The sequence below is a fragment of the Octopus bimaculoides genome, chromosome 20 (genome assembly GCF_046866305.1).
Source record: "Octopus bimaculoides isolate indiv1 chromosome 20, ASM4686630v1, whole genome shotgun sequence".
NCBI classification, from domain to species: domain Eukaryota; kingdom Metazoa; phylum Mollusca; class Cephalopoda; order Octopoda; family Octopodidae; genus Octopus; species Octopus bimaculoides.
In genome coordinates, this window is record NC_142947.1 from 48,393,734 (window position 1) to 48,413,757 (window position 20,024).

General features: G+C 37.1%; 1 protein-coding gene across 1 annotated transcript in view; it reads left to right on the plus strand.

The window, feature by feature from the left end:
* The window catches only part of LOC106882265 (signal recognition particle receptor subunit alpha), a 41,062-nt gene that overhangs the window by 3,401 nt on the left and 17,637 nt on the right, over nt 1-20,024 (plus strand). The window contains exons 2-4 of the mRNA XM_052974957.2: nt 6,407-6,490; nt 7,720-7,913; nt 19,747-19,853. Of these exons, the coding sequence (XP_052830917.1) occupies nt 6,407-6,490; nt 7,720-7,913; nt 19,747-19,853 (385 nt within the window). The remainder of the gene's footprint in view (nt 1-6,406; nt 6,491-7,719; nt 7,914-19,746; nt 19,854-20,024) is intronic.

Here is a 20,024-nt window from a genome sequence, read left to right on the forward strand (position 1 = left end):
AGGAAGGTTGTATGATACATGTATACAGACAGCAATTCTACGTGGTAGTGAGATGTGGGCCCTGAATGCAGAGGTCATGCAAAAATTAGAAAGAAATGAGGCCAGTATGCTCCACTGGATGTGTAATTTAAGTGTGCATGTTCAGTAGAGTGCTAGTGTACTGAGAGAGAAGTTAGGCATAAGAGGAATTTGTTGTTGTGTATAAGAGAGGAGACTGCTGGTTTGGTCATGTGATGTGGATGGATGCTGGCAGTTTCATAAAGAAGTGCCAGTATCTCAAAGTGAATGGAACATGTGGAAGTGGGAGACCTGGGAAGACAGGATGAAATGCTGAAGAACAACCTCAGGATGCTGAACCTTTCAGGCGAGATGAGAAAGGACTAAGATGCCCTGAGCCTTGCTGTACTCATGAAGACCCTCCTTCTCTGCAGCAGAAGTGTTAAAACTGGTCTCTCTGGTGATGAGGACTGACCTATCATGTAAAAAGCACTCATGGTAGTGCCACATAAAAGCGCCCATGTGGTGCCATTTAAAAGCATCTGTGTGGTGCCATGTAAAAGCACTCAGCAAATTCTGTAAAGTGGTTGGCATTAGGAAGGGCATCAAGCTGTAGGAACCATGCCAGAACAGACAACTGGAGTCGGGGGGTAGCTCCCCAGCTTGCCAGCCCTGGTCAAACCGTCCAACCCATGCCAGCATGGACAACAGACGTTAAGTGAAGATGACAACAGTGATATAGGCCTGTACATGTGTGTATATGTGTATGTATGTATATATATACATACACACACCCATACATCCAGGATCTCCAAGACTCCTCAGAAAAAGTGGATTAGTTATTCTTTGTTAGGTGACAAAGCCTAAATTTTGGCAATGGACTCCACTTCTGTAAAGGCACCCAAAGTGATGACAATGTGACCATCAACCCTCAGAAGATAACATCAACTTAAGATGGTGAAGACTGAAAATCCATGTTTAACTCAAGCGTGTTCCTCAGTCATCTCCATCATCCGAAAACTTTTTTAATAATCAAACGCAGACAGGCTGTCAGTTGAAACAGTTTCTTCTGATGACGTCTTTTGAAAAGCATTAAAACCACAACCATCTTGTTTTCTTTTGCCACAAATTGTTTTACAAGTAGTTAATGCGAGGCGTAAAAGGTTGGCATGGCTGTTTGGCTAAGAAGCTTCTTTTGCAACCATGTTATACTGAGTTCAGCCCCACTATGTGCCACCATGGTCTTCTGATATAGCCCTGGGCTAACTATAAACGCTTGTGAGTGGATTTGGTTGATGGAAACTGAAAGACGTCTATTGTGTGTGCGTGAGTATATGTTCATGTGTATGTGTGTGTGAATGTTCCCCTTGAATTGATATTGCGTGATGATTGTAAATTGATTGTTCCAGTCTGTGGTGAAAGCATGGGGAAATATTACCTTGCTTGGAAACAGGTGAGAGTTAGCAACAAAAGGAGCATTTAGCTGCAGAAAATATCAACATATCATGTCTGACCCATGCAAGCATGGAAAAGTGGACGTTAAAACAATGACAATGGTGATAATTGTATTACTGTAAAATCTCCCCTTTGTTGTTATTTAATCACATGACAACCCTTTGTGACAGTCCAATAATGTCCAGGTATGTTGTATCGAGGATGACACCCAGACCTTGTTTTTTAAGACAGGAGAATGTCATTTGAGATCTAACTGCTTTTTCTAGCAGGTTAACCGACTACATAGAAACATCCTTATCAGAACAGTTTAAGAATAATGATGTAGTAGAGTATTAGATTAGCACAGTCAGTGAAATGATAAGCTGACTTCATGAAGACTTTAACCCATGTCAAGGTCATCACTGGTAGGTTAAATAACACCGAGTAAAACTAACCCTAGATCTGAGTTTAATCTGTCAAACTTTGAAGAATTCTCTTCTCTTTGAGACAACAAAGACTCTTGTATTATTATCACCGTCATCACATCTGTCATTTGCCAGCACTGAATCCTTGTGTGTCTTTACTGTCGTCTACTTGATCATAAGCATTCACACTTGGTCTCCCGTCTGAAGATATTGGCAGAGCTTTGGAACAGTTACTCATGGAATTCTCAAAGCATCTGGGAAATGAAAAGAATGTTTTTTTTTCATTTCTTTCCTTCTCTTTTTACTATTCTTGTCATCAAGATCATCATCGTTTTAATGTCCTCCTTCCATGCTGGCATGGGTTGGATGGTTTGACAGGGGCTGGCCAGGCGGGGGCCTGTGCCATGCTTCTGTGTCTGTTTTGGCAGGGTTTGTACGGCTGGATGCCCTTCCTCACACCAACCACTCCATAGAGTCAGGAGTGGGGATGGGAGAAATGTGATGACTGGTGAGAATCTGGGTATATAGAGAGGGAGGGGACGGGGGAAGCAGGGTATCAAGGCCTGGACTGGGGAGTGGGAGATAATCATAGTGTAGGAAGAGGAAATGTGAAGAAGAGAAACAGTTTGGGGAGGAGGGGGATGCTTGGTTTGTTGGGGGTAGGGTGTGTGAAAATGTTATTGTTATGTGTGAGTGGAAAACAATGCTTCTAGAACTCAAGTTTGCTGACGTGGGTGGGTCTTTTCCAGAAACTCATATTGCCAGACATCTTGGTCCAGTTGTCATTTCCTCTGTGAGTTCCAACATCCTGAGATCAGTCCTCACCACTTCATCCCATGTCTTCCTGGGTCTCCCTCTTCCACAGGTGCCATCCTCTTTCAGTGACCAGCTCTTCTTTATCCAGCTGTCTTCATTCATACCCATCACATGTTCAAACCAATGTAATAATCTCCTCTCTTGTATGCTGCATTTGGTTCCTCTTATGCCCAACTTTTCTCTCAACACATTTGTGCTTTGTTGTTCATGCACACTGTCTTCATTCCTCCCCAGTCTACACATGTCCCCTGCATTCAGAGCCTATGTCTCACTGCCATGGAGTATAGCTGTTCATATACAAGCATCATACAATCTACCTTTCACTCTGAGAGAGACAATAGAAAATTCCAAGTCTGAAATGGTTTTTTTTTCCTAAAATTTCATTTTTTAACACTTTTACTGCCCAATTCTGTGTCGTTTTCCTTCGCCATGAGTAAGGAGAACTTTGCCTAAACTCTGCCACGATATCTTCCTCCTACAATTGTTAGAGCTCCTGAGTCTATTACAGATTCTGCTATGAGAGCAAGATCTTTCCATCTGTTTCCAGTCTTAAATTCCTCGTAAATTATGACCAAGAGGATAATGATGACTAGGAGGGGGCTGAGGTCCAAGCCTTAATGAGTGCCTACCTATGCACTAAATTCGTTACTGTGCCCATGGCTAACTCACACCTTACAGACAGCACCCTACACATGGCCTGTACTACTTTCACAAGCGATTCGTTTAACCCTTACTCCCTCAGCAACCACCATATCACAGGCTAAGCTACTCTGTCAAATGCTTTCTCCAGATCACTAAATACCAAGTACAATGATTTCTTCTCAGCCATATACTTCTCTTGCAGTTGTCTGACTATGAAAATAACCTCACTCGTGCTTCTCTCTGGCTCAAAGCCAAACTGCATTTCATCTAGCCTAATTTTTTTCCCTAATTAATTGGGTTGTTGTAACTCTCTCAGTAACTTTCATCATCTGCTCCAGCAGTTTGACGCCTCTGTAATTTCTTCTGTCTTGTAGCAGCTGACTATAATGCTGCTACACCAGTTACTGGGGATTACACCTTCCTGAATAACCTGATTTACTATGTGGGTGACTAGACTGTAACCAACTCTACCAGATATTTTAAGCACCTCAGCAGTGACTCCTGATGGACCAAGGGCTTTCCCTGTCTTCATACCTTTAATTGCATTATCTGTGATAAGGATAAAATTGGTAAGGTCTGTTTGTAATGTTTCTCATAAAAATGTCGTAATGTCTGTTTAGTGTGTTTTGTCTCCACAAGTTTACAATGGTGATAATTATATGATAATGATTACTAATTAACTGGCGTTTTACTGACAAAACATTTCTTAATATAATTAGTTTGATTTTTGATCATCATCAACTCTATTATTCCTTGATGTGTCTATAGTCCCAGACAGGGCCACGGCACTAGTGCTGCATCTGAGAATAAGCACACTGCTATTTTTATAGTTTAGGAATAAAGGTTCTGCTGTGAGACCATGCAGAGACCATCAATGAATTAAACCCCTGTTGATGACTGGAGATCAAATTGAAGAAAACATAATCTTGTGAATATAAACTGTAAAACTGGAGTTAATTGTTGGGAAGAAGATGATCATTTTAACATCTCTGTGATCCTTTTAAAGTCAAATAAACTTTCTCTGAATGTAAAACGAATCTATTTTTATTATTATAGTTGTTATTATTATTAAGGCAGTGAGCTGGTAGAATCATTAGTATGCCAGATGAAATGCTTAGCGGTATTTTGCCTGTTTCTATGTTCTGAGCTCAAATTCTGACGAGGTCAACTTTGCTTTTCATCCTTTCGGGGTTGATAAATTGAACACCAGTGAAACACTGGGGTCCAGTGTAATCAACTGGTCCCTTTTCCCCCCAATTTCAAGCCTTGTGCCTAAAGTAGAAAGGATTATTATTATTGTTGTCGTGGAAGGATTCTAACCACCCTGCAAGAGACTGAAGGTGGACTGACTCGTTATAAAACAAAGAACTGCGAGCGATCAGCAGTTCTTTGTGAGCCTTGGATATGGACCATTGAGTCTCCTGCAATGGTAGTGCATCATGTATATATACTTTCTCCCCCCCCCCCCCCCACTTCGTTATATCATACATCCAACATACAAGGATATAAACATTATTATTATCATGAAACTGAGGATATTAGATTATTATTTCTATTCAATGGGAACATATGGTATCTTAATCCTTTCAATTCCAATAATCAGTCATTTCCCACATTAACACAGTTTTTCTCCATTTTTCTCACAAAACACTGAAGTCAATCATTTTTGTTTTCAATTCTAGTTAATGATTCATTTTTCAGTAGCACAAAAGTTTGTAACTATTTTGATAGCAAGCCATTTAGGTTCATTCCCTCCGTCACTAATACAACCTTTATATTTTAAATTGATTTAAATTAAAACTGTCCATCATCATCTCATACTTATGTTCCAAACGCCAGCTTAATTGTAACAGTTGCTTTTATTAAACTTCATTTTCATAAATTAATTGAAACAGAGGCAATGGGTTTCAATAGAAATAAGGTTAACAAAACTGTTAAATTCACTTTATTTGATGAGGTTTCAAGACTTCTGTCACACAAATGGGACCTGGTCACTGACACACTTCTACAACAGCTGCTGTGCAATGAATATTTTGACATCTCAGGAAATGAGATTTAACCCTTCAGCATTCATATTACTTCTCTGTCAAATGTAAATCCTTGTTTATTCACATTGCTTTCAATTAATCATGCATTATCTCATAGTTTCAAGGTTTTGTTAATGCGATTGCTTATTTTTAGAATGACATTGTAGGGTAGGTGTGAGAGGTTAGATCTGGTTGGTTTGAATGCTAAAAGTGAATTTAACTTGTTAGTGATTTGCTAAATGTTTAGAACGACTGTTTCACAATGTTGTTACTTCAGTTTCAATAGACTTTCTCAGATCCAGTCACTTGCTGGACTTGAACATCACCAAAATTTATTGCTTTATTTATTTATTTATTTATTTTTTTTATAATCCCAAGATTTGAATTTTCATTCCTTTAATTCAAAACGAATATTTTTTTCTACTTGCAACTCACTTGGTAATTTCACTGGTGCTAGTACCACTCTGTCCATTCTATAAAGTGGTTGGCATAGGGAAGGACATTCAGCCATAGAAATCATGTCAGATACAGGGAGCTCAATGCAGTCCTTCAGCTCATCAGATATTATCAAATCATTTAACTCCTGCTAGTGTGGAAGATAAATAATGATAATAATTTTCTATTTTACAATTCGGGAGGTAAGCTGGCAGAATTGTTAGTATGCCAGGTAAAATGCCTAGTGGTATTTTGTCCTCTCTTTATGTTCAAAGTTCAAATTCCACCAACATTGACTTTGCCTGTCATCCTTTGGAGTTTGATAATATATGTACCAGTTGAACCATGGGGTTCATCTACTGAGCTTACCCCTTCCCTTGAAATTGCTGGCCTTGTGCCAAAATTTGAAATCAATACAATTGGTTTGATCTCTAATCATTATTGGTGGTTGAAACTTTAATTTAGAACTAAATATTGTAAATGCATGTGTTAACAGTCCAGAGTAAGTATTAGCATAGCCATGAACACCACCACATCTCAGTTGTATAATTAGGTTTTTCTTTTTCTTTAGGGTCCTGATTTATCCTTCTTATCAGTTTTTGTGAAATCCATGTTGTTTTTGTTATTCAGGAGAGAAGTGGCAGTAGTTCTTACACTCACGAATCTCTGACTTTAAAGTATCGCTTGGACAATGAATATGAACTGGTGTTTGTGGTAAGTATCATTCAGCTTCCCATATCCCTTTCCTGACCTCTTTCTATTTAAACATTTCTATGCTGACTCTCTTCCCTGCAATTCTGCAATATCTACAAACCATTCTCTCTGAAATTTGTGACTAATTAGCTGTTTCTCTTTCTCCTAATTTCATTCAGTGTGTGGGGTGGGTTTGGGGAGCTCTTAGAAAAATATTCAACAAATTACAAAAAAATCTCTGCAAAAATTTCATGTTTTTTCAGTCAGTTTTACAAATTAATTCTACTTTGATTGGTTTTTAATGATGAGAATTCAGTTGTTTAAGCTGTGGTTAAGTATTTCTCAAGACAGAATCAGTATAACAGTGTATGACATGGTTGCACACTGGGCTTCCACACAGTTTCCACTCTCTCATGGCTTGGGGTGAGCTGAGGCAAAGGTAAAACACATTTACTCAAGGTGCTGTGTTGTAGCATTGTACTTGGAGAGATCTTGTGTTTGCCGAGTGAACTCCTTCAACCACTCAACCATGGCTAATGCTTTTGGCTGAATCTCTCTTCTCATCTCATCTACATCCAACTTTGTGACCAACAAATGTAGTTCAGTTGGTATTTAGCCCATGGACAGTTCTTATGGAGTAAACCAGTGTTTTTGAAGCACGTTACATCAAAGACTACATAATTCCAAAGTCCTTTCATTTTTAAAATGTTAAGATATGGTTTGATGGATATTTGGCTGTTGTTTCTAGCAGGTCAAGTGACCATATAAAGGTTTTTTCATTATTCATTCCATTTTGTTCTTTGTGGCATACAGTTTCCACAAAATTTCCCAAAGTGGTTCCACCTGGCCAGTTTCACTGTAAAGCAAGTAGAATATTTGGGTTTGATATATGGTCAGTTTAAATGCTAAAGGGTCGAATTAATCCTAAAATGCCAATAATCTGCAAAGCCGGGATTCAGCTTTGGTTTCAGCAGAATTGGTGAGCTGAGAGCTCAGTGTGGTTTTAACATGATTTAACTTTTCAGGAAAAACTTGGTAACTGTTTGTAAAGACTTAAAATTGAGATTACTTTGGGGGACTAACTATAGATATGTTGTTTAGGTCTTCTGAGGCACAGATTACCTGCATCTGTTGTATGTCTTATCGAGTGTAACACACTGTTATACTGTCTACATATCTAGTATGTCTTTGTTATAACACATAGAGACTGTGACACTGTTTACACCTGTCCCTATCTGTCTCTTACCCAGGTAGCCTATCAAAAGATATTACAACTGTCCTATGTCGACAAGTTTCTGACTGCCATCCAAGTGGAGTTTCGGAATAAATATAAAGATGACCTTCAACGGGGAAATATATCTCGAAATTTTGATTTTCGAGAAGATTTCAATCTTCTACTCAAGGAAACGGTGGATGAAAGCATTCTGCAAGCCCAGAAGCCAAGGTAGGTTAAAATATTTTGGTTATTGTTGTGGTGAAATCTGGAGAATTGGAGGTTGTGAGTTCAAATCACTCATCATATTTATGTTTGTAAACGTTTGTGTGAGAAGGTCATATTTAGACTCTGGGAAAGAAGAGAATTTTAAAAGAAATGTTTAGTGGTCAGTGTGAGAGATGGGACAGCAGATAGGGTCCAGACTGGAGACAACATCTGTAATGAAGAGAAGTGGTGCAGAGGATGGGAAGGACAGGAATTTTAATGTAATTTACTCATTTATAGAACGACTGGTCAGAAGTGGTGGTAATGACATGGATACTAAGAGATGTGTACTGCATAAAACCTGAAGAGCCTTGTGGATGTATTTAAGTCTAGAGATTTTAATTAGTAGGAAATTTGGATGAGAGGAGATAACACCCAAAATTTTAATTGAAATTAATATGAAGTATAGTATGGACTGAGCCTGGTGTTTAGCAGTGTAGTGATAACTCTGGACATATTCCTGTTTTATTAGAACTCTTCAGGGCAACAGCCTAACCCTGTGTGGAGAAGCAAAAGTAGCATTTGTATGACTAAATACAGAGTGGAATTATAAATAGAGTAACTTGTCTAAGGTGTGGTTTTTGTTTATAGACACAGACATGGCTGTATAGTGAAGTAGTTTGTTTCTTGACCACATAGTTTCTGGTTCAGTTCCAATGCAGGACACCTTTGGCAAGAATCTTCTACTCAAGCCCCAGGCTGACAAAGGTCCTGTGAGTGGATTTGATTGATGGAAACTGAAAAAAAAGCTTGTCATGTGTGAAATGAATGTTGCTGTCATACAGTGGTGTTCTTTGTTTCCAGTCTTCAGTTAAATCATGTCTGGCCTTGACGAAATGTTACCTTACTTAGAGACAGTTGAGGGTTGGTGACAGGAAGAGCATCCAGTGGTAGAAAATAGGTCTCAACAAATTCTGTCTGGCCCATGCAAGTATGGAAAACTGATGTTAAACCATGATAATACTACACACACACACACCTTAGAGCAACGAAATGGAAATTGTCATGTCAGAATGGTATAAGAGACTTAGTTTCACCAGCATTGACAGTCTGAGGGATGCAAAGCAAAGGAGAAAAGTGGCTGCAAACAACTGCTTACACTGATTTGTATGTAGATATGAGCATGCGTGTGTGTGAATATATATATATATATATATATATATATATATATATATTACTCACCTGACACTTGCAAGCATGGAAAAGTAGATGTAAAACTGATACACACATACACGTTGGTTACTCTGTGTGCGTCTCAGTGCTTCTCTGCAAATTGATGAGTCACAAGCCATAATATTTTTCCTGTCAATAAATTGTCTTTTGGCCTTGCACCTTTGAAGACTTATGGAATAAGAGAGAACTTATATGAAAAACAGGCAACACTTAATACAAAGGGTATCTGGCTGTAAGACTAAAGCCTCACTAATATGTTTGTGTAATCCATATTACCATTGAAAAAACGGACATAAAATTAAACCAAGTAATCGTCAAATAAATAGTGAGGATGTAAAGAGTGATTGTTGAATAGATTGCCTATTAATACGACCATCAATTCATTATCAACAAGAGAATTACTGTATTAGAGGAAGACAAGCTGACTGACGCAAAAAGATTATTAATAGTCTTCTAGCCTACCAAATTACTGTACCAAATGATGAAGTCTTCTTGTAGTCTCTAATATCAATGAGGGTTTCAACTTTTCTGACTCTGATGGTACCTTAAAGACATAGTTTTGTTGCCAAACCACAATAGGGGAGTGGTTAAACATATGGGTTATTGGCCTGGCAATGCTAGGTTCGAACTAAGCTACTTCCATTTCGTCATGTAATTTAGATAATAAAATCTATTATTTCACTCCCAGCTTCACAACATCAGTAAAACTGCTTTTCAAATGTCGACATTTATTTTTGTATGTTTGCTTCTTGCTGGTCTGGTTAATGAAAACGGACATTTCTTATTCCCTGGTGAAATATGAGTGACTAAAAAAAGGACATGGAAACAGTTAAAATAATTGTTGTCAGACACAACACCGTCTTCCTGTTTCTGTAGAAAAAAAAAGAAAAGGTTAGGAAAAGTGGAAAAATAAAAGAAAAGAAATCAGGAGTGATGTAAGGGAGGTAACTGATGCTTCTTCGCCTTTATAAAGGCCGAACTTCTCAGTTAACATGAATCAGCCTGAAAAGCTATCGGTTGTCAATGAACGTGGAGTTGTAAGAGAATTGAATCGGTATATTCGTAATTCACCAGGCTCACCTATTTGCTGAGCGTGTTGATATTTGGAGGCCAAGATTTGGAGGTAAATTGCCTATTTGCTGTGGGGAGAAGATTTTCGAGATAATTTGGGTCTCCATTTGGGGGGTTTTCTCAATAATTTATACTTTTAATTTTTTTCTTCCTGTAAAAATATTTTACCTTAATAAAAATTGCATTTCTATAACCTCCTCAACCGACCTACAACCGCCTCGCCCAAGAAAAACCAAGCAAAACTACTAATGATTATGGTGATGTCTTGCTTATCAAGCAGATTCCTGATTTGCTTTCAGAATTGCACTGATGTGGTGGAGGTTGTTTGTGTGCTACTTTCTATGATACAAAATGTGTGGGTTTCCTTTTGTTTTGTAAATTATTGTGGTTTGTTATGGAGACATTGCGTTTCTCAGTGTAACAAATTCAATGTTTTTTATAGCTTTGAATTGTCAGTGTTTCAATTGAGTAATCTCCTGCTGATGTGTTGTATCAAATGATGAAGTCTTTTCTTGTAGTCCCTAATACCAATGAGGGTTTCAACTTTTCTGACTCTGATGCTACCTTAAACACATCACTTAATTCGTGTCCCCTTCCATATGTTGATCATATTTTTTCTTGATTAAATATGAAACGTATTTTTCTTCTCATTATTTCTATAATTATTATGCTGTTCATATTGGTAACGACATGGTGGTCATATCTTTGCTGGGGAGAAGATTTCGAGATAATTTGGGTCTCTGTATCATATCTGTATTAATGATGTGTACTTTTTCAAGTACACATATGTCTATCAAGGAGTATAGTGTTACTGAGATCTATAGTGCAGTGTTACACTTCTATGCTGATTTTAAAAGCTGAATGACTGGTCATTTAGTCACAAACTCAACCAAGTCCACTTTGTGAAATTAATTTTTTTTCTTGTCTACTTTTGTTGATGGTTGTGCAAATCCAAACATTTGTATAGAATAATGGCAATTATTTTACAATTGGATATACTTTGCTTCTTAGAGTTGTCAGCAATGAAAATGGAAATAGCATTACTTTTAGGCAGGTTAGCGTTGATATAAAATTGGATGACAAAGTCTGTGCTTAGTATATCCCAATGGGGTTTAGATGCTAAAGGTTGTGTTTCATAAATCTCAGCGATGTTTAGTATATCCGTGTGGTGTGTTGTGCCAAATGATGAAATGTTTCCAATCTCTAACATCAATGAGGGTAGAACTTTTCTGACTCTGATGGTACCTCAAACACATCCCAGCAAACAATGGTTTAGTTTGGTGACTGGCAATAGCAGCAGTGCAGGCATTTAATGGTAGAGTGTGAAGAATCCAATTAATTAGTGAAGTGAACTACTCTAGGAAGTCGTGTTGTGTTGTTCATTTGTGTACAGGACTGAAAATAGTCTATAGAAACATGATATTGATTCAGTGGGTGTGTCAAACTAGCTAATGTTGAATTCATATATATATATATATATATATATATATATATATATATATATATATATATATATATATATATATATATACACACATGGTGATGGAAACAGGAAAGTAGAACTCCAAACACGAATATATTTTTATTTTTAATTAGTAATCAGAAGTTAGAGAGTGACTCAAAGTCCTAGAGTACTGGAACTTATCAAACTGGCTTCAAATTAAGTGGACTTCATTTATAGAATGGGATTGTTCTAGAAGAAATTATAAAAGTGACCAGCAGAGATACCTGGCATTGCTGGGGATTAAAATGGCATAGTTTGTGTATATATATATATGTATATATATATACACTACAGTTATGTTGAAGCAGGTGATACGGGAAAGTGCAACATTAATGACAAAACATTTGTGGAGTAAATGATGGGCCAATTTGACTAAGCGCCTCGTCATTTGTCTGTTTGGTGTATTCCAGGCCCTAACCAGTCATGGAAAATTGGAGGTGGGGTGGGCATGTGGTTTTTGAATGCACCGATAATTTGTCAGTGGATATACTCACCTTTGCGGCAGTCGGTGCTGTGTCTGAAACGGCCCATCATCTGAAGTTTTGACATCCCCCTCAAGTTTGTTGTCCTACATCGTTCATAAAGTACATTTGGAGGAACTGTGGTTGTTCATGTGTGGGTAACAGAGAACCAATGCGGTGATCTTGCTCTGGAACTTCGAACATCGGTGTAAGTCCATGTTCAACTATTTCCTTAGATGAACCAAACGATGTCATTTGCAGAGTTGTATTGTCTGATATTGTTCAGAAAATCCTTTGACTGGATGGAAATACCTTCCAGAAGGTCATTAAGTGGTTGAGAAGGAGTTTGTAGTGCTGGCAATGTTACCTTACTGCCTGAACAGCGCATGCCGTTAGTTTCATTTGGAAATTTTAAAGCTTTGCAGAAATGACAATTTGAGTTTAGCACACCAATTTAGATAGCTATCATTTTTATAAGAATGGGATGGATCATATCTGAAAGCAGCTCCAGGAGTTGTGAAGAATGAACTTGTATGTAGTCTGTTTCTGAGAGCTATTCTATTGGACCTCTGTCTAATCATTAAAACAATGTTGTTTTAATGATTCTGGATTAAGTGCTGCAGTATTCATTTGCTGATCATGGGAGAGTCTCATCTCCCTTCTCTCTCTTGACAGAGTCCATCTGATGTGCTGCAGCATACCTTTGCTGGTCTTGAGAAAGTTTCTCTTTCCTTTCTCTCTTGAGACTCTTGCCCTTGGTTTTCTGAAATCCTCCTCGCTTTATACTTGTTTCTGGAGAGATTACGTCTTTTCTTTGGTGACATAGTTTTATCAATATTGTAAACCAAAAATTATGAACATAGAAGAAATTATATAGAAACCCCTATTTTTGTAAGCAGTTGTGTGAATGTAGTATGTCTATATTTTTGTATGCAGTTATAAATTAATCAAATAGAAGCACGTGTATGAACTGATAATTGAACAGTAAATGTGTATTTTAAAATCCCTTGGACCTGCCATCTCATTGTATTTTGTCAAGAGTTTCACCTCCAGCCGTTCATTATGTCAGTCAACACACACTGACACAGCATTCTGCTGTCATGGCCGTAAAGACGGAAAGTTGCCGATGAGTGATGTTGCTCACATTAGGATATAATTAGAATTAAAAGTGAGGCAATCTTGTATCCTATTACAATATAAGTGTTGTTCTCTCACTTTTGACATGTAATACTGAATCAGTGGCCAACGTTGTATTGTTTTAATCCAAATGAAAAAAGCAATTACATGTTGACACTCACAGGGTCTGATACTGTTACCATGTAAAATTGGATTTGATTTGGTTGAGCCGTTTGAGAATGCATTGGGAACAAATGGGAAGACAAGGAATTGTATATATACAAGATGTATAGATTACAATGTTATGTGGGTAATGTACATTTTTTGGTTTAGCTGTTATCTAGTTTAATAATGAATATACAAACAAATACGGAAAATTTAAAGGTATGTATGCATAAATATGTAATGACATATTCCCTATTTCCTACAATAAGATTGGATGGATCCCAGCCACATGTCACTTTAATGACTACATGTATCATGGAGTGTATTCACAGACTGTTTTCCAAATAAAGTTGAGGTTATTCTGTTTGCTTTTGTGCTACTAAGGTCCATTTCTGAAAAGTATTTCGCAGAGAATACAAACTGTTGAAATGAATTATTAATAGTCTTCTAGCCTACCAAATTACTGTACCAAATGATGAAGTCTTCTTGTAGTCTCTAATACCAATGAGGGTTTCAACTTTTCTGACTCTGATGGTACCTTAAAGACATAGTTTTGTTGCCAAACCACAACAGGGGAGTGGTTAAACATATGGGTTATTGGCCTGGCAATGCTAGGTTCAAACTAAGCTACTTCCATTTTGTCATGTAAAAGCTATCGGTTGTCAATGAATGTGGAGGAGTTGTAAGAGGATTGAAACGGTTTATTCGTAGTTCACCAGGCTCAGCTATTTGCTGAGCCTGTGTTTGCTCTCGGGAGAAGATTTTTGAGATAATTTGGGTCTCCATTTGGAGATCTACTTTTAATTTTTTTCTTCCTGTAAAAATATTTTACCTTAATAAAAATTGCATTTCTATAACCTCCTCAACCGACCTACAACCGCCTCGCCCAAGAAAAACCAAGCAAAACTACTAATGATTATGGTGATGTCTTGCTTATCAAGCAGATTCCTGATTTGCTTTCAGAATTGCACTGATGTGGTGGATGTTGTTTGTGTGCTACTTTCTATGATACAAAATGTGTGGGTTTCCTTTTGTTTTGTAAATTATTGTGGTTTGTTATGGAGACATTGCGTTTCTCAGTGTAACAAATTCAATGTTTTTTATAGCTTTGAATTGTCAGTGTTTCAATTGAGTAATCTCCTGCTGATGTGTTGTATCAAATGATGAAGTCTTTTCTTGTAGTCCCTAATACCAATGAGGGTTTCAACTTTTCTGACTCTGATGCTACCTTAAACACATCACTTAATTCGTGTCCCCTTCCATATGTTGATCATATTTTTTCTTGATTAAATATGAAACGTATTTTTCTTCTCATTATTTCTATAATTATTATGCTGTTCATATTGGTAACGACATGGTGGTCATATCTTTGCTGGGGAGAAGATTTCGAGATAATTTGGGTCTCTGTATCATATCTGTATTAATGATGTGTACTTTTTCAAGTACACATATGTCTATCAAGGAGTATAGTGTTACTGAGATCTATAGTGCAGTGTTACACTTCTATGCTGATTTTAAAAGCTGAATGACTGGTCATTTAGTCACAAACTCAACCAAGTCCACTTTGTGAAATTAATTTTTTTTCTTGTCTACTTTTGTTGATGGTTGTGCAAATCCAAACATTTGTATAGAATAATGGCAATTATTTTACAATTGGATATACTTTGCTTCTTAGAGTTGTCAGCAATGAAAATGGAAATAGCATTACTTTTAGGCAGGTTAGCGTTGATATAAAATTGGATGACAAAGTCTGTGCTTAGTATATCCCAATGGGGTTTAGATGCTAAAGGTTGTGTTTCATAAATCTCAGCGATGTTTAGTATATCCGTGTGGTGTGTTGTGCCAAATGATGAAATGTTTCCAATCTCTAACATCAATGAGGGTAGAACTTTTCTGACTCTGATGGTACCTCAAACACATCCCAGCAAACAATGGTTTAGTTTGGTGACTGGCAATAGCAGCAGTGCAGGCATTTAATGGTAGAGTGTGAAGAATCCAATTAATTAGTGAAGTGAACTACTCTAGGAAGTCGTGTTGTGTTGTTCATTTGTGTACAGGACTGAAAATAGTCTATAGAAACATGATATTGATTCAGTGGGTGTGTCAAACTAGCTAATGTTGAATTCATATATATATATATATATATATATATATATATATATATATATATATATATACACACATGGTGATGGAAACAGGAAAGTAGAACTCCAAACACAAATATATTTTTATTTTTAATTAGTAATCAGAAGTTAGAGAGTGACTCAAAGTCCTAGAGTACTGGAACTTATCAAACTGGCTTCAAATTAAGTGGACTTCATTTATAGAATGGGATTGTTCTAGAAGAAATTGTAAAAGTGACCAGCAGAGATACCTGGCATTGCTGGGGATTAAAATGGCATAGTTTGTGTATATATATATATATATGTATATATATATACACTACAGTTATGTTGAAGCAGGTGATACGGGAAAGTGCAACATTAATGACAAAACATTTGTGGAGTAAATGATGGGCCAATTTGACTAAGCGCCTCGTCATTTGTCTGTTTGGTGTATTCCAGGCCCTAACCAGTCATGGAAAATTGGAGGTGGGGTGGGCATGTGGTTTTTGAATGCACCGATAATTTGTCAGTGGATATACTCACCTTTGCGGCAGTCGGTGCTGTGTCTGAAACGGCCCATCATCTGAAGTTTTGACATCCCCCTCAAGTTTGTTGTCCTACATCGTTCATAAAGTACATTTGGAGGAACTGTGGTTGTTCATGTGTGGGTAACAGAGAACCAATGCGGTGATCTTGCTCTGGAACTTCGAACATCGGTGTAAGTCCATGTTCAACTATTTCCTTAGATGAACCAAACGATGTCATTTGCAGAGTTGTATTGTCTGATATTGTTCAGAAAATCCTTTGACTGGATGGAAATACCTTCCAGAAGGTCATTAAGTGGTTGAGAAGGAGTTTGTAGTGCTGGCAATGTTACCTTACTGCCTGAACAGCGCATGCCGTTAGTTTCATTTGGAAATTTTAAAGCTTTGCAGAAATGACAATTTGAGTTTAGCACACCAATTTAGATAGCTATCATTTTTATAAGAATGGGATGGATCATATCTGAAAGCAGCTCCAGGAGTTGTGAAGAATGAACTTGTATGTAGTCTGTTTCTGAGAGCTATTCTATTGGACCTCTGTCTAATCATTAAAACAATGTTGTTTTAATGATTCTGGATTAAGTGCTGCAGTATTCATTTGCTGATCATGGGAGAGTCTCATCTCCCTTCTCTCTCTTGACAGAGTCCATCTGATGTGCTGCAGCATACCTTTGCTGGTCTTGAGAAAGTTTCTCTTTCCTTTCTCTCTTGAGACTCTTGCCCTTGGTTTTCTGAAATCCTCCTTGCTTTATACTTGTTTCTGGAGAGATTACGTCTTTTCTTTGGTGACATAGTTTTATCAATATTGTAAACCAAAAATTATGAACATAGAAGAAATTATATAGAAACCCCTATTTTTGTAAGCAGTTGTGTGAATGTAGTATGTCTATATTTTTGTATGCAGTTATAAATTAATCAAATAGAAGCACGTGTATGAACTGATAATTGAACAGTAAATGTGTATTTTAAAATCCCTTGGACCTGCCATCTCATTGTATTTTGTCAAGAGTTTCACCTCCAGCCGTTCATTATGTCAGTCAACACACACTGACACAGCATTCTGCTGTCATGGCCGTAAAGACGGAAAGTTGCCGATGAGTGATGTTGCTCACATTAGGATATAATTAGAATTAAAAGTGAGACAATCTTGTATCCTATTACAATATAAGTGTTGTTCTCTCACTTTTGACATGTAATACTGAATCAGTGGCCAACGTTGTATTGTTTTAATCCAAATGAAAAAAGCAATTACATGTTGACACTCACAGGGTCTGATACTGTTACCATGTAAAATTGGATTTGATTTGGTTGAGCCGTTTGAGAATGCATTGGGAACAAATGGGAAGACAAGGAATTGTATATATACAAGATGTATAGATTACAATGTTATGTGGGTAATGTACATTTTTTGGTTTAGCTGTTATCTAGTTTAATAATGAATATACAAACAAATACGGAAAATTTAAAGGTATGTATGCATAAATATGTAATGACATATTCCCTATTTCCTACAATAAGATTGGATGGATCCCAGCCACATGTCACTTTAATGACTACATGTATCATGGAGTGTATTCACAGACTGTTTTCCAAATAAAGTTGAGGTTATTCTGTTTGCTTTTGTGCTACTAAGGTCCATTTCTGAAAAGTATTTCGCAGAGAATACAAACTGTTGAAATGAATTATTAATAGTCTTCTAGCCTACCAAATTACTGTACCAAATGATGAAGTCTTCTTGTAGTCTCTAATACCAATGAGGGTTTCAACTTTTCTGACTCTGATGGTACCTTAAAGACATAGTTTTGTTGCCAAACCACAACAGGGGAGTGGTTAAACATATGGGTTATTGGCCTGGCAATGCTAGGTTCAAACTAAGCTACTTCCATTTTGTCATGTAAAAGCTATCGGTTGTCAATGAATGTGGAGGAGTTGTAAGAGGATTGAAACGGTTTATTCGTAGTTCACCAGGCTCAGCTATTTGCTGAGCCTGTGTTTGCTCTCGGGAGAAGATTTTTGAGATAATTTGGGTCTCCATTTGGAGATCTACTTTTAATTTTTTTCTTCCTGTAAAAATATTTTACCTTAATAAAAATTGCATTTCTATAACCTCCTCAACCGACCTACAACCGCCTCGCCCAAGAAAAACCAAGCAAAACTACTAATGATTATGGTGATGTCTTGCTTATCAAGCAGATTCCTGATTTGCTTTCAGAATTGCACTGATGTGGTGGATGTTGTTTGTGTGCTACTTTCTATGATACAAAATGTGTGGGTTTCCTTTTGTTTTGTAAATTATTGTGGTTTGTTATGGAGACATTGCGTTTCTCAGTGTAACAAATTCAATGTTTTTTATAGCTTTGAATTGTCAGTGTTTCAATTGAGTAATCTCCTGCTGATGTGTTGTATCAAATGATGAAGTCTTTTCTTGTAGTCCCTAATACCAATGAGGGTTTCAACTTTTCTGACTCTGATGCTACCTTAAACACATCACTTAATTCGTGTCCCCTTCCATATGTTGATCATATTTTTTCTTGATTAAATATGAAACGTATTTTTCTTCTCATTATTTCTATAATTATTATGCTGTTCATATTGGTAACGACATGGTGGTCATATCTTTGCTGGGGAGAAGATTTCGAGATAATTTGGGTCTCTGTATCATATCTGTATTAATGATGTGTACTTTTTCAAGTACACATATGTCTATCAAGGAGTATAGTGTTACTGAGATCTATAGTGCAGTGTTACACTTCTATGCTGATTTTAAAAGCTGAATGACTGGTCATTTAGTCACAAACTCAACCAAGTCCACTTTGTGAAATTAATTTTTTTTCTTGTCTACTTTTGTTGATGGTTGTGCAAATCCAAACATTTGTATAGAATAATGGCAATTATTTTACAATTGGATATACTTTGCTTCTTAGAGTTGTCAGCAATGAAAATGGAAATAGCATTACTTTTAGGCAGGTTAGCGTTGATATAAAATTGGATGACAAAGTCTGTGCTTAGTATATCCCAATGGGGTTTAGATGCTAAAGGTTGTGTTTCATAAATCTCAGCGATGTTTAGTATATCCGTGTGGTGTGTTGTGCCAAATGATGAAATGTTTCCAATCTCTAACATCAATGAGGGTAGAACTTTTCTGACTCTGATGGTACCTCAAACACATCCCAGCAAACAATGGTTTAGTTTGGTGACTGGCAATAGCAGAGGAAGGAGAGATGTTATTCAATGCCTGAAAAGAAGGATCCCGTGAATGTTTAGTAACGGGCGTCATAAGAGTTGTTCTTGCTTTTAACCTTCGCTCATTCAGACATGTTAGAGTTGTTACCTTTACTGGGGGGGGGGGAGTGAGGAAGCATTGTACATGAAAGTGTTTGGGGCGTTGTAAATATAAGTGGTGTGAGCCTTGTGGAAAAATGCTTTACTGATGCTGCAGAAGGAAAAAAAAAGCAAAAAAGGTAAGCAGGCTACTATCTGGTTTAGTTAGTCTAAGGATAGGTGGGGAGAGAGGAGGGGTGGGGGCAGGAAGATTACCAATAGAGGAGGAGTAAGTGGAAGGGCAGCGTCCAATATGTGAAAGATTTCCGGTGAGAGGAATTAGGAATTAGTGTTTTTTTTTTTTTTATCTCTGTTAATTGTTTCTGGTTATTTTTGTAGAAAGATGAAGAGTTATGAAGAATCCCAGAAGTCAAAAAAAACTGTGGCGTCGATGATAGAGAATAGAAAAGAAGATAAGAAGAAAAAAGAAGAAAAAAATAACAAAGGTAAGATCATCACCACCACCCACCATCACTACCACCATCATCATCATATTACCAATATCCTCATTATCTTCATGATGCTGTTCTATCATGTCTTTCACAATTTCATCTGCTTGGAACCGTGTAACACTGAGAAATGTTTTACTTTCTGACATTTGTAAGCTTCTCCCCCAC